Source organism: Lachancea thermotolerans (genome assembly GCF_000142805.1).
Source record: "Lachancea thermotolerans CBS 6340 chromosome F complete sequence".
Taxonomy (NCBI): domain Eukaryota; kingdom Fungi; phylum Ascomycota; class Saccharomycetes; order Saccharomycetales; family Saccharomycetaceae; genus Lachancea; species Lachancea thermotolerans.
Window position 1 is genome coordinate 1,528,697 of NC_013082.1, and position 13,942 is coordinate 1,542,638.

General features: G+C 52.5%; 8 protein-coding genes across 8 annotated transcripts; 4 read left to right on the top strand and 4 right to left on the bottom strand.

The window, feature by feature from the left end:
- Nucleotides 1-399: 399 nt before the first annotated feature.
- On the top strand, nt 400-1,587 carry MDH2 (malate dehydrogenase MDH2; the record flags this gene model as incomplete). The annotated part of the gene is made up of 1 exon (XM_002554959.1): nt 400-1,587. The coding sequence occupies one exon, from the start codon at nt 400-402 to the stop codon at nt 1,585-1,587; it is 1,188 nt and encodes a 395-aa protein (XP_002555005.1).
- Nucleotides 1,588-1,838: 251 nt separating this feature from the next.
- BXI1 (Bxi1p) lies at nt 1,839-2,795 on the top strand (the record flags this gene model as incomplete). The annotated part of the gene is made up of 1 exon (XM_002554960.1): nt 1,839-2,795. The coding sequence occupies one exon, from the start codon at nt 1,839-1,841 to the stop codon at nt 2,793-2,795; it is 957 nt and encodes a 318-aa protein (XP_002555006.1).
- Nucleotides 2,796-2,881: 86 nt separating this feature from the next.
- On the bottom strand, nt 2,882-3,660 carry RPL25 (60S ribosomal protein uL23; the record flags this gene model as incomplete). The annotated part of the gene is made up of 2 exons (XM_002554961.1): nt 2,882-3,297; nt 3,648-3,660. 2 exons carry the CDS (start codon nt 3,658-3,660, stop codon nt 2,882-2,884), a joined length of 429 nt encoding a protein of 142 aa, XP_002555007.1.
- An 836-nt stretch (nt 3,661-4,496) lies between these two features.
- MRPS18 (mitochondrial 37S ribosomal protein uS11m) lies at nt 4,497-5,120 on the bottom strand (the record flags this gene model as incomplete). Its single annotated transcript, XM_002554962.1, has 1 exon — nt 4,497-5,120. One exon carries the CDS (start codon nt 5,118-5,120, stop codon nt 4,497-4,499), a length of 624 nt encoding a protein of 207 aa, XP_002555008.1.
- A 2,124-nt stretch (nt 5,121-7,244) lies between these two features.
- Nucleotides 7,245-8,336, top strand: MCK1 (serine/threonine/tyrosine protein kinase MCK1; the record flags this gene model as incomplete). The annotated part of the gene is made up of 1 exon (XM_002554963.1): nt 7,245-8,336. One exon carries the CDS (start codon nt 7,245-7,247, stop codon nt 8,334-8,336), a length of 1,092 nt encoding a protein of 363 aa, XP_002555009.1.
- A 334-nt stretch (nt 8,337-8,670) lies between these two features.
- VPS68 (Vps68p) lies at nt 8,671-9,201 on the bottom strand (the record flags this gene model as incomplete). Its single annotated transcript, XM_002554964.1, has 1 exon — nt 8,671-9,201. The coding sequence occupies one exon, from the start codon at nt 9,199-9,201 to the stop codon at nt 8,671-8,673; it is 531 nt and encodes a 176-aa protein (XP_002555010.1).
- A 403-nt stretch (nt 9,202-9,604) lies between these two features.
- Nucleotides 9,605-11,293, top strand: KRI1 (Kri1p; the record flags this gene model as incomplete). The annotated part of the gene is made up of 1 exon (XM_002554965.1): nt 9,605-11,293. The coding sequence occupies one exon, from the start codon at nt 9,605-9,607 to the stop codon at nt 11,291-11,293; it is 1,689 nt and encodes a 562-aa protein (XP_002555011.1).
- A 155-nt stretch (nt 11,294-11,448) lies between these two features.
- ALR1 (Mg(2+) transporter ALR1) lies at nt 11,449-13,809 on the bottom strand (the record flags this gene model as incomplete). Its single annotated transcript, XM_002554966.1, has 1 exon — nt 11,449-13,809. The coding sequence occupies one exon, from the start codon at nt 13,807-13,809 to the stop codon at nt 11,449-11,451; it is 2,361 nt and encodes a 786-aa protein (XP_002555012.1).
- Nucleotides 13,810-13,942: the final 133 nt, after the last annotated feature.

A 13,942-nucleotide genomic window follows, 5' to 3' on the forward strand; every position in this document is an offset into this window, starting at 1 on the left:
TACCCGCAGCGGTCGCAGGGGTCGCAGCGCGCACTGCTGCTCGGGCCCCGTGGGCCAAAGGGCAGACCGCGCCGTTAGGGCTCGGCCGCGCGCCTCGCGTCGCGCCCCCTGCGCAGCCTATATAAACGGAGCCCGCGCAGCGCTGTCCAGAACGGCCCCAGCACTCACGCATCGCATAGCATAGCAAACACCGCTGGAAGTTGATCACGCCGAATACCTTCAGCAGCCCCAATCGCACGCAAGTTTACGCACGCACGCACGCACGCACACGTGCCTAGCCCCCTCCGCAGACAGCCCCCCAGCTTCTCCGCGGACCCCCCCAAACGCCTTCCCCGCGTTCCTTTTCTCGCCGCGCACGCCGCACGAGAAGCCCCCCTCCCCCCACACACCGCGCTCGCCATGCCGCACCACACAGGCGCGCAGCCCGCGGTTAAAGTCGCCGTGCTCGGCGCCGGCGGCGGCATCGGACAGACGCTGTCGCTGCTGCTCAAGACGGGCCTGGCGCCCGCTAGCGTCGCGCAGCAGCGTCGCGTACACATCGCGCTGTACGACGTGAACCGCGACGCCGTCGCCGGCGCCGCCACGGACCTCTCGCACATCGACACGCCCGTTTCCGTGTCGTGGCACGCGCCCGAGCCCGCAGGCGCGGACGCGCTCGCAGACCCGCTGCAGGCGTGCCTGGCGGGTGCGCAGCTCGTGGTGATCCCCGCGGGCGTGCCGCGCAAGCCCGGCATGACACGTGACGACCTCTTCAACATCAACGCGCAGATCGTGCGCACGCTGGCCGGCGGCATCGCGCGCCACTGCGACCTGGCGCACGTGTTCGTGCTGCTGATCTCGAACCCCGTCAACTCGCTGGTGCCCGTGCTGGTGGAAACGCTGACACAGCACTGCGGCGCGGACGCGGCGCTGGCGGCACAGATCCCGCGCAGGGCCTTCGGCCTGACGCAGCTGGACGCGGTGCGCGCCTCCAGCTTCCTGCACCAGGCGCTGGACTGCGAGCCCTCGGAGACCGCCGTGGTGCCTGTGGTCGGCGGTCACTCGGGCAACACAATTCTGCCGCTGTTCTCGCAGGCGCGCATCGAGCCCGCGCGCGGGTCCGGCGCGGCGGCCGAGAGCCGGACTAGCACTAAGGCGGGCGCCAAGATCGGCGCCAAGTCCGGTGCGACGGCGATGCCCGCGCTCGACCCCGACGTGCGCCAGCGCCTCGTGCACCGCGTGCAGTTCGGCGGCGACGAGGTCGTGCGCGCCAAAAACGGCGCCGGCAGCGCCACGCTCTCCATGGCGTACGCGGGCGCGCAGGTGGCGTGCAAGTTCGCCGAGATGCTGCTGGGCGCGCGCGGCGAGGTGCGCGACACGCTGTACGCCAAGGTCGACGGTCACGTGCCCCTCGATGCGATCACCGAGCACGTCGGCTACTTCTCCGTGCCGCTGACCGTCACCGCCGCGCAGGGCGCGGCCCACGCCGACACGCACGTGCTGGAGCAGATGGATGCGTACGAGCGCGAGCAGCTGTGGCCGGCGTGCCTCGCGGAGCTGCGCGAGAGCGTCGACCGCGGGCTCGAGTGGGCGCACGCGCACAGGTGAGCCCCGCGGCGCGCATAGCTAGGATGATATGTAGGGCTGAAATACTATATGGCAAGAAGTGGAAGAGAGGCAGGCGGTCACGTGCCAGACGTGTGTCACGTGAGTGCTGACTGTTTCACGTGATGAAAATCGCACAGCGCGCGGTCACGTGACACTTGCGCGCAGTGCTCCCCCACGTGACACCCATCTCCTACTTGTTGCTCGCCGGCGCCCCACCCCTTCCGTCGCCCCCTCCATCGGCACCACAGGCAATGAAAGACTCCGCAGACACCTCGCTGCCCGCTCCACCAGCCTACACCGACGCCGCCGCGCCCTCCAAGGGCACCGGCCCCAGCGCGGCCACCGCCGCTGCCGCCAGCCCGCCTCCCGCCTCGCCCTCCTACTACCAGACAGATGAGACCCGCGATTTCATCCCCGACGACTTCAAGTTCTCCACTACCGTGGTCTCCTGCGAGCCCGTCGTGCGCCGCTGGTTCATGCGCAAGGTCTACACCCTTCTGTCCTGCCAGATCCTGTTCTCCTTCGCCTTCAGCGCCTGGGTCAGCCACACACCCGGCGTCCAGGCGTTCATTCTCCGCAAGCAGTGGCTCTTCTTCCTCGCCATGTTCGGCGGCCTTGTCAGCTGCGTCTGGCTCACGCTCGCGCCCCGCGCCGAGGACGTCGCCCAGGAGCCGCTCCTGACTCCCACTGGCGACGGCGCCTCCGCGGACCCCGCCCGCGCGCCCGCCCGCGCGCCCTGGTACTGTCTGTCGTACCGCGGCCAGCTCGCCCTGCTCGGCTTCTTCACCTTCTGCGAGGCCTACACGCTCTCGCTCGTCACAGTCGCCTACAACTCGCAGCTTATCCTGAGCGCCATGCTCATCACGGGCGTCGTGGTCGTCGCGGTCACGGCCATGGCGCTCTCGGACCGCTTCGAGTCCACTGTCACCCACTCCAGCTCCATCTACTACTGGCTCAACATAGCCCTGTGGCTTCTCATCGGCGTCGGCTTCTCGTCCCTGTTCTTCGGCATGAACTCCACGATCGATCTGATCTACAGCTGGCTCGGCGCCACGGTTTTCACCATCTACCTCTTCATCGACACCCAGATGATCTTCCGCAAGGTGTACCCGGACGAGGAGATCCGCTGTGCGATGATGCTCTACCTGGACATCATCAACCTGTTCCTATATATCCTGCGCATCCTGGGCCGCAACCGCGACGACTGAGCGATGGCTCCTCCCCTACGTATACATCCAAAATGAATAAACGCTGTTGTATTAAAATTTGCTACATATACATCAAACGAGTTAGCTTAAATGTAACCAATTCTGTTGGCAATGTCCAAAGCATCGTAGTCGGCGGTCAATCTGACGTAGGCCTTCTTGGTGCCGTTTGGTCTAACCAGGGTGTTGACGGATCTGACGTCGACCTCGTACAAGTCCTTGACGGCCTTCTTGATCTGGTGCTTGTTAGACTTGATAGAGACCTGGAAAACCAAGGTGTTGCCGTCCTCGACCTTCTTCATGGCAGTCTCGGAGGTGATTGGCTGCTCGATGACCTTGTAGGAGTCCAGTCTGTTGTAGTGTGGCACGGACTTGGAGGCGTACGCAGGACGTCTGGCCAGCTTCAAAGTCTTAGGCAAACGGAAGGTGGCCGAGGTTCTGACCTTCAAAGCCTTCTTACCGTTAGAACCCTTGACAACAGCCTTCTTGGCAGCAGTAGCCTTAGCTGCAAAGATGTTAGTATACGATCGCAGACCCGCGCGAGTGTTTAATGGGAACGGACCTGGGCCACCGGCGCGCACCGTACGCAATAACTTGGTAAACTTCATACGCAGCAGCAGCAGCACTGGTCCCGCGGAATGCTTCCAGCTTGAAGCCAGGCTGCGAACGCACTGGCGTCCTCATGTTCGTGTGCTTCTCTCAACGTACCTCCCAACATCCGGGCCGTCTTCGGGGGCCATTCATTCAAAAACTAGTGAATTTCGCAGTGCGCTCCTTCTTCCTCTCGGGCCGTAGTTCACCTTCGGTCGTTCCTCGATTCCCACTCGTGTTCCCACTTTCAATCTCTTAACATACTAGATGGAGCCATTATTGTATGATCTATATGCCTTCTGAAGCCTCTAACGCAGTGTCAACTTTACAACTTTTGATGAATATGAAAAAGTCCTATCCAAGCCCCTCCACTACCCGCTCAGCAGGCAACATTCCGCCCACGCGCTGGGCAGTCCCCCGGCGGGGCAGAGGGACCGCTGGGGGAGAGTGTGGTTTCCACGGTCTGCCCAGGGGTCGAAGCTCCAGGCAGAGACTGCAACTGGGCCCAGCCTGGACCATGCCCCTAGGCCCAGCACGCTCCGCCTACACACGCCCTACATACGCATACCTCTTGCACCAGCACCAGCAACATCTTTTTTCTCCACGCGGATTTTTTACAGTTCAAAATGAATGGGTGCTAGTTTGTTTCATATGTATGGGTGGACTCTGGAAACAGTCACACTGTCTGGAACTAGAAGATCTGCCGCACCTGTGAATCCGAGCGAGCGTAAACGAGGTCTCAGATATGAGGCGGACCAAGTGCTCCTTTCGTGGTGATCCCGAGGATGTAGAGCGGGAGTTAGCGAACTCTTCCAAACGCCGGGATTCTTGTCCCGTAGATACGGCTATCAGGTCCCGCTTAGCAACAGCAGGCGAACGGGCTATCGCCCCGAGTTCGCGACGGGCGTCGGGGCCCTCGACTGGGGTCTCTCTGTCACTGGTGTTTCCAGCTATTCAAGATGCCTGTTCCTGTGTACGAATGGCGAGTAGAGCTCCAGAATTGGTGCTCGACAGCGCTCAGAGACACTACGAAGACGCCCTGTTCAATCGAAATATATCTTAAGGTTCCTATATACACGTAGTCATTTCGCTGCTCGCCGGTCCTCCGCACGCTCACAACCTCCTCTGTCTTGGGGCGCGCACGCCACCAAACTTGATCGGCGTGGCGTCGCTGACGCGCACCACGTTGCGGCGCACGGCCGTACCCTCTTTACCGTTGAGCGCGGCTGTGAACGCCTCGCGGCCCTTACCAAAGTCCTTGAGCACAATCTCGATGTTGCGGTCCAGCAGCTTTTTCTGGTGGATCATCTGGAAGAGACGGGCGCTGGTCTGGAACGCAGCCTCGTACTCGCCACGCGCAGCCTTGCGAAACCCCAGGTTCCCGGTGGAGACGCGGAACTTGACCTTCTGGGGCAGTTTCAGGTAGTACAGAAACTTGTCGTTGTAGGAAGCGTCGGCGTTGTTCTTGAGGTAGTTTAGGTCCTCAACAACCGCGGAATATGTGAAATGCGTGTTGTTCTTTGTGAACAGACAGTTAAGAATGTACTTGACGGTGTGCTCGCCGCGCTTCTTGCTGCTTTTGGAGCCCGGCTCCTCGCCCGGCGATATCACGTTCGATACCGGATTACTAGCGTTGATCGCCTGCGCAATGCCCGCGAACGACACTGGTGACTCATTCAGCGCTCTTGCGCTAGTGGAGAATGGCCTGCATGCGGTTGAGAAGACGCTCTTGATCATTTTGCGGACGGGTCTGCTCGAATTCGCTGAACAGAGCACTGCTGTTGATTTTCAAATTTTTATTAGCTATAGGGTATTGAGATGAGCATTGATAGGAGAACATAAGAACAGCATCGAAACACATAAAGACAAGGCGCTAGTCGGGAGCCATTGGGCGCCAGGCCTATCGCGAAAATGGTACGTCCTGGTCTTGACATGAGGATACGGGTTGATCGGAACTTGCCGTTTTAACAACGTTAGGTGCTCCACAATAATTACGTGGCCGGTGACATATCCCATGCATAAGGCAAGCTCTTAACCGGCCCGTGCGAGGACCATCGACAGAAAGCTGTAATGATGCGCTAGACTGCTGTCCCAGCTAAGGGCTTTTTCGAGTTATAAATCGTCCATTAAAGTGGTGGGAGGCAGACCATCAAAACACAACCTACCCCTAGCGCTGGCTGGAAAGCCCGCTGCACTTTCCACAGTAACGCAGAGGTCCATCCAATACCCTCTTCAAATCTGCTTCTTCTTGGCGGCAGCCCGATGGGCCGCTTTATGGCTAATAACCAAGGCATTTGGCAGATGACTTAGTTTTATTCCAGCTGATAATTCCTTCGCATAGATCCTTCCCGGATTCAAAATAACACTTTCCTCGTAGTGCTTTGCGCCAGTTAAAGCTTGCTCGACATATAGTCACTGGCGCCGTGCTCGGCAAGTCTGTACGACTGGCTTCGCCTGGCCTTCCAACGTTCATCCAGAATGTCATTCTGGACGCCGCTGTCATCATCGGTCAAAAATAATTAGCCGCCAGTTCAATGCCTGCGAAAGTACTGTCGCAATGGTTTCGAAGAAGCGCAAGCAATTTGTGCTCTTCACTTAATGCTCGCTGTAAGATGCGTCCGTTCACTTTCTTGAGGGGATGCGCTGGAAAGTTGTCTCTTCCGCTATTGCTGGACTGACTATAACCACAACTTTACGGGAAGCTGCCGAAAATAGATGGATCTAAAGTCCTCTGCGAGTAACATCGTCGGCAAAATGCAATCAAACGCGAACAACTACAACACTTAATCCCACAGCGTTTTATGAAAAGCTTCAGCGGCCAGCTTTACGGTTCCAATCTAGGTCCGGGGCAGCGTGACATAATTAAGACAGAACTATTTCCCGCACGCAGAGTGGTCTAAGCAAGACATTTTGCGCGTATACAAAAAACGACCAGCCCTACAGCTTTATCCCTCCCTGAGTCGGACTGTATATCGAGAGTCCAGAGAGATCGTTCCGGAGGAAGCTGCAAGGCCGGCTATGGCCCTTTAGATGAGCAAACTGCGGTATATCACGTGGGCTGCGACAAGCTCTCATCAAGCCTTGTAGTCAAGGCGCAGTCGCGAACGCCCCTGAGCTGGTATTTCTCTGGGTCGCGAGTGAGATTATAGCCGAAAACTGCCCCTTTCGCGAACACTTTATCATGCGGCGTTTCCACAAGCAGATGTGCATCCCCGTCGGAACAGCACATTGCGAGACCGGATAACTGTTACGAGTAGGTCCGAGTGCTTTCAAAAAAAAAGCATCAACACCGCTATGACTAGCATGCAATCACAGATTCGAGCTATGCTACTGTTCTAGTTGTCAAAGGTTCAAGGGCGGCTAAGTAATAGCCACTGGCACAGAACATTTCTTGCAACAGGAAGCTTGTGAGGATAGCAATGCTCCTCTCTCTTGGTTCTCGTACTGACCGAATGCTAATGAGAAACGTGGCAAGGAGAGGGCGTTAGGAGTAAACTATAAGCCAAGAAGAGCGTTTCAAGATGCAGACAGACAAATGCTTGCTTGCTGTTGACATAAAATAATATCAGTTGAAGAATGGATCGATTTATACGCTGTGAGCGCCCTTCTGTTGTTTGTGAGCCTCGACCACACCGCCTAGCTGCCCTTCTGCGCATCCGGCTGGTAACTGCCTCAACGCACGTGATTATATCTTACCCGACCTCGTTTCCCAATTTTCGTCACTTCCTTTCAAAACAAATGAATAAACCATTAGGCTAAGATAAACTTTCCGCAGCCACAGCGCGTCCGCACGTAATTCCTCACGCTCTCGACACGCACGAATCGCACGCGAAACAACCCTTCCTTCAAGCTACTGGAGTGATGTCTCAAAGATACGATCAGTTCATTGCCAATGACGTGACATCCAACCAGTCCAACTCCACAAGGCCCATGCTCATCAAAGAGTACAAAAAGATCGGACATGGAGCATTCGGGACCGTGGTACAGGCTTTCCTCACGCCTGACAACAACAAGTGGTACGGGCCTTTTGCCATCAAGAAGGTACCTGCGCAGACAGAGTACAAGTCGCGGGAGCTGGAGATCCTGCGAATTGCTGACCACCCCAACGTGGTCAAGCTCGAGTACTTTTTTACACACACCTCGCCACAGGATAACAAAGTCTACCAGCATTTAGCTATGGAGTGCCTGCCGGAAACGCTACAACTGGAAATTCATCGCTACGCCTCTAACAAGCTGGAGCTCCCCCTGAAACATACTAAGCTATACACTTACCAAATTGCGCGCGGTATGCTGTATCTGCACGCACTGGGTATCTGCCACCGTGACATTAAGCCTTCTAATGTGTTGGTTGATCCTAACACCGGAGTTCTGAAAATCTGTGACTTTGGATCTGCCAAAAAGCTTGAGCAAAACCAGCCTTCGATCAGCTACATATGCTCCCGTTTCTACCGCGCACCCGAACTCATTGTCGGATGCACTCAGTATACTACCCAGATAGATATTTGGGGTTTGGGCTGCGTGATGGGCGAGATGCTGATAGGAAAGGCTGTGTTCCAGGGACAAGAACCTCTTCTGCAATTACGCGAGATTTCCAAACTGCTTGGGCCCCCCGACAAAAAGTTTCTATTCTTCTCTAACCCATCATATGATGGTCCACTCTTCTCTAAGCCTTTGTTTACGGGCTCTGTTACAGAGAGATTCGAGAAGCACTTTGGCCAGGCGGGTCCCGAGGGAATCGACCTTTTGATGAAGATACTCACGTATGAGCCCGAGCGCAGGCTGTCGCCTAGGCGTATCCTAGCACATCCTTTCTTTGAAGATCTCAAAAAGGAACGCTATTTCTTCCCTCGCGGCCACACCCAACCTAAGTACCTGCCGGAGCTCTTTGACTTCTCACCATTCGAGTTGCAAGTCATTGGCGAACTCTCGGCCCAAATTATGCCCACAGAATGACGCTCTCGACCACTTTACCCCACTCCTCTCAATACCGGATAAGAATTGCTACCTAATCCGCAATAATTCCTTGTATATTAGACGAGTTTCGACGACAGCCTGAGCTTATTGCATAAGTTCACGCAATCGCGCACTTCTCGCGCTGCCATCGCTCGCTGGAAGATGCAAAGTTGCCTCTATCGTACCTCTTCGTCGATCGAAGAGCGCTATATTAATTGCTTTCAAACCACGCCATCCTACACAGCTCCTAAGAGTTGTGCATGTCGCGTTTTTTTGCAGTAAGAGGCAGAATTGTACTTGTATGTGTCAAATAGGAACTATGTAATTTTGCAATTCAGAGGGTCAAAGAGTAAGAGTACTCGTCCTCCACATTTTGCGCTATCCAGAGGAGCACGCAGCTGAGCACAACGCAGAAGTTTCCGACCACGTTGTTTACACCCATTCCAAGGGTAGGGTACGATGTGAAGTCCTTGACTAGAAACTTCAATATGAGGACCACAATAGAGCCCGATATTCCTCCTGCTAAGAGTGCAAATCCCAGGAAAAGTATAACTCTAGCTTGCCAAGCCATGGACGACGAGCCGCTGAAAGACCCGGAGCCCAGCGCGTCTTGTATGAGCCTGTTCTTCTCGATCGAGTTAACTATAATCATACCCAGCGTACTACAGATGAACGGAATCCAATCTATGAACGTGACGTGAACTGATGACGCGTTTGCCTTTCTGGAGTACAGCGCTGCGTCAAGAAAGCACCACGCCCCTATCGCGTAAAGCCCCCCAGAAATATACACCCCGAGAGACCGTGCTGTGGCAGAGCTTGGTAGCTTGAAAGGGAGTCTAAATAGCCTTTCTTGGTTGGCCTCCATGACTAGGTGGGCTTTGTTATTGGAACCTCTTCTCCAGTGACTGTTCTCGACAGTCGATGATGATGTCCCCCCGTCGACCAGCCTGGTTTCTAGTTTAAAGGGCAATTTGGTTAACAGTTATTACGTATATTGTGATATGGAGATGTCGAGGGTCATCATTTCAAGGCACAGCATTTAGGTGTATTTTGGCACAAGAAAGATGTTGACATGGTCCCAGCAGCTGCTCCGTGTGTGTTTTCTCGGGGCTCTGGGCGCAACTCAACCGAACAATATCATCACGTGACTACTGTTGTTTCTTTAGTTAATTAATCCATAGCTGAAAAATTTTGAAGCTCATCGCGCTTGAATCTCGCGAAGATATCCTGGTAAAAGAAGCCAAAACACTGCAACCAAGGGACCAGAGATGCCAAGAAAAAAGTCAGCCGCTAAGCGTGCCAGAGAGTCTATCCAGAAAGAAGCTACGAAAGAAAATACTTCGGTTTCAGAGCCAAAATCGCGGGGTCCATCGAAAGATAATCAGAACAGTGACACGAGCCCCAAAGATTTGAGCGAGGCAGAGGATGAAAGCTCTAGCTCAGAAGAAGAGGATGATTACGGTGAGCTAGTGACTGAAGAAGTGGAGAGTGGAATCAACCAGGTCCTTGAGGCCATCAAGAACAACGACAAGAAGCTGTTTGACCCATCCGTGCGCTTTTTTGAAGACCCCAAGTCCGCTGCCGCTAAGCTAGCAAAAGCGCGGAAGGAAAAGCCTGTCTATCTAAAGGACTATCACCGTATGAATATATTATCAGGGGATGCACTGAAAGACGAAGACGATGAGGAAATGCAAACAGTTGACGGCAAGCAATCGTTTGTGGCGCAACAAAAAGAGGAGAAAGACCAACTTTTGGAAGAAATCCAAGACCAGTTTGCGGAGAAAGAGGGCTCAGGCGATGACAGTGAGGATGAGGGGGACTTTTTGGTCAAAAAGGCTCCATCAAAAGCCCAAAAGGTCTCAGACACAAGCCTCCCCAACCCTGAGGTTGACGACGAAAAATTTCTGGAAGCGTTCGTAAGCAAACATGCATGGATTCCGAAAGAAGGTGACCGGGAGGTCAACTTGGATGGTCCAGGGATGGAGGAAGACGATGAAGAGTTTGACAATGCTGCCGAGCAGTTCGAAAATGCCTACAACTTTCGTTATGAAGATCCTAACGCCGCGGAGATCGTCTCGTATGCACGTAACCAAGCCACATTAAGGAGATCAACTTCAAACTCCCGTAGAAGAAAGAGAGACGAAGAGAAGCGGGAAAAAACCGCTGAAAAGATGGAGAAAGAAATGGCTGTGCAGAAAAAGAAGAAGGAGAAAGTCAACAAGTTGACTGATGTTTTAGAACAAGTACGGAAAGAATACGGTGCCGAAATTGACGAAGCCACAGTTCAAAAGCTTACTAGCACTTTACTAAACGGTGATTTTAAAGACGACCAGTGGGATGCCGTTGTCAGCGAGCTGTTCAACGAAGAATACTACAATCAAGAAGGGAAACCTACATGGGATGAAGATGACGAAATCATGGGCGACCTCTACCGTGAAGGAAACAAGGAGGAAGACGCGGATGAAGACAATAATGAGGAAGGCGAAACTGAAGAAGGGCCCGCAAGGAAAAAGTCAAGGAGAGAGTTGAAAGAAGAGAAGCGCTCAAAGAAGAAGGATAAGAAAAAGGTCTCCGAGATGGTCGAAACTGCTCTAGAAGGCAATAAGCTTGCGCTTGTTGATGAAGTGGAAGAAGAGAGAAAGTCCCGTGCAAGGACTAAAGAGGAAGAAGACGTGAAGTTTCGCTACAGAGAAGTGTCTCCTGAATCTTTTGGCTTGACGAACAGAGAGATCTTTGAGGCCGATGATGGAGCCCTTAACGATTTTATAGGCTTGAAGAAGTTTGCGCCTTACAGAGCTAAGGAATTGAGAGCGAAAGATCGTCGTAAGGTGACAAAAAGCAGGCGTATGAGAGAATGGAAAAAGAAGGTTTTTGGCTCAGAAGAGGGCCTGAAGGACGATGCTTCTTCACAGACTCAGAGCCAGGAAAAGAAGCATTCGAAGAAGGCTAAAAAGTAGCAAGAACGATAATAGAGTAAAAAATACAGCATAAGTAGTACAAAGTCGACCAAGCATATTTTGAATTTCTGAGCTCAGCCGTTTTTCACGAGATCTGTGTGATAACTAAAACTTCAAATCGGCAATATCAAATTTCAATTATTAAACATTAAATACTACCTCTGAAAACTCGATATAGAACGATTAGTGTTCTGTTTTTTGTAGGCATCTGTTTTCCCAACAGTACGAGATCCCCGAGGCCTCAGCGTGTTCAAAATAGACCTAGTTCCACTTTCAGAAGCCTCGTTAAGGGTGGAGGGTGCAGCCAGCCTTCCCATCCAATAAGTGGAGATAAGTGCAAAAGACACTGCCAAGAAAATCATAACTCCAAGTATACCAAAAAACCAAGCATAAGTATGTTGCTGGCTTTGGTCGCCTCCGGGCACGCGCACGTTCATACCGAATAAACCTGTCACTAAATTGAGAGGAACTAAAATTGTACCTATCAATGTCACTTTACTCAACATTTCCGTTACTTTATTGTTGGAGTTAAAGGACTCAACCTGAAGCTGGGCCAAGTAGTTTGCATGAGATCGAGAGAAGATTTTCTCATAAGATAAAAGGTTTTGAAACATAGTAAGAACGTGATCTTGAATATCGCCCAAGTATAATGCGATATCTGCCCGGGGCTGGGCTCTAAGGTTGTGGGACGTTTGAACACTCTGTTTTGGTGGAACTCCGGCGCCACGCGTTTGCGAAAATTGCAAATTTGCTATGTTCAGTTGGGAAGTCAACGCAGGACCTATGCCATTGACTTCATCTTGACATCTTTTAGCAAACATTTTGATAACATCTGCTTTGCCGCTAAGTAATCTCATCAATGTCATAGTCTTGCGTCTGCTCTCTCCTATCCTCTGCAGCATGTGAGCAAAATCCATATCGCGAGCCATGAATACCGAGTCCTCAATCACGTCGGCTTCATATTCTATGGCCTGGATCACTGGCGCAAAACTATCGGTAATATCGTCAATAAGCGCGTAACAGAGCCAATCAGAACTCACGTCTACATAGTCACGCAACTGCCTCACACGTCTTCTAACGTTCGAACAATGGTAAATTGGTCCAAAGTGAAACGTCAGCACACCTTCCTTGAAAATGACAATGTAAACATTGATAGGCTCCAAAAAGTCCTCCGATTCATTGTCGCCTTCAAAAGTGTGGAAACACACGAAATAATATGTTTTGAAGAGCTCAACTTTCTCACGCGTTTCTTGCATCCTAATATCCTCTGCTGTCAAAGGGTGAAGTCCAAATGCCTTAGAAATACACCTCATCTCTTCGTCTGTAGGGCAGACACAGTCTAGCCACCATGTTGGTGCGCCGTCCCGGAACAGCTCCCGGAAAGTCTCCCCTGGCTTCACTAACGACGCTATGTCAGCCGCGTGGACAGTCTCCTCGGAATCTGAACAAAAAAAGGAAAACCTATCCGGTGCCAGATAGTTCCCCACTTGAGAAGGGACTGAAGCCTGAAGTTGTTCACTGTCATCATTCTCGACTTTATTGTTTCCAAAAAAAATTCCCTGTGGAGAATCAGTAGACTCCTGCTGCCCGATTCGAGGTTCTTTGGATTCTGAAGTAGGTCTCGGAGTATACTTCAGAGCCGCCGCGGACATAACTGTCGAAGTCGAAGAAGAAGAGCCCGCTTTGTTCAAATATTTGTCATCGGATTTTATAAGTTCAGCCTCTGCACCGTTCATTGCAGCATTTATGTATTCTTCCCTCGACTGAATAGCGAACTCTTCAAGTTCATCAAAATCAATCCCATTAATTCTCGTGTGCTCCAAACGTTCCATCGGAAAGCACACATCTTCTTCAGTTTCTTGGGACTCTCTAGAGGCGTGGGAGTTGTCTGTTTCGATAGAGGCTCTTGAAACTCTGCGTCTCATAGTCTGTTCCCGTATATTGGACTCGCTTTGATTTGACCTTGCCGATATGGTTTTGCTCAAGAGGTGCATGGGCTTCACAGATGAAGAGTCAGAGCCAGCTCTAGGCTTTGCTTTCTTCATATTCCCAGCGTCCTCGACATTGGAAAATTTCGAACTCTTCCTTGGATTGAGTGGGGGAGGAGCCGTTATATATTGTGAAGCTCCTGAGCTGGTATAAAGCTGCTTCTGATGCGGCATCGAGTGAGCCAAACGAGAGGGCCTCGCGTTATTTGTGCTTGTAGTTGATGGCTTCATCTGTGGACTTCTAATCTGCAGCTCCTCTTCATCAGATTCATTCTCGAACGTGATTCCTGACCGTATGGAACCGGGCGAAATTTTAAGAGCCTCGGTTCTGCCAGTGGAAAGCGGAGCTCTTCGAGATTCTGACTTTCCTAGCTCTGAGCTATGACGAACGGGAAGCGAGTCCGGCTGCTTCCTATGGTCATAAAGCTCATTGTGCTCCTGTGTGCCCATTGAAGCTAGTGACACGGCAACTGAAGCCGTGGTGGAGATGTTGTCTGTTGAGTGTTGTGATTCAGAGTCGCTTCCCATTTCTGATATGGATTTGGCTCTGCGGATGTTTTGAAGGAACTTTGCCGCTTGGGATTGATGCGTTGACGTCTGCTCAATAGTCTAGCTTTCAGTGTACCTGAAAAGCCTTTATGTGAAATTCTGAAATGTGATA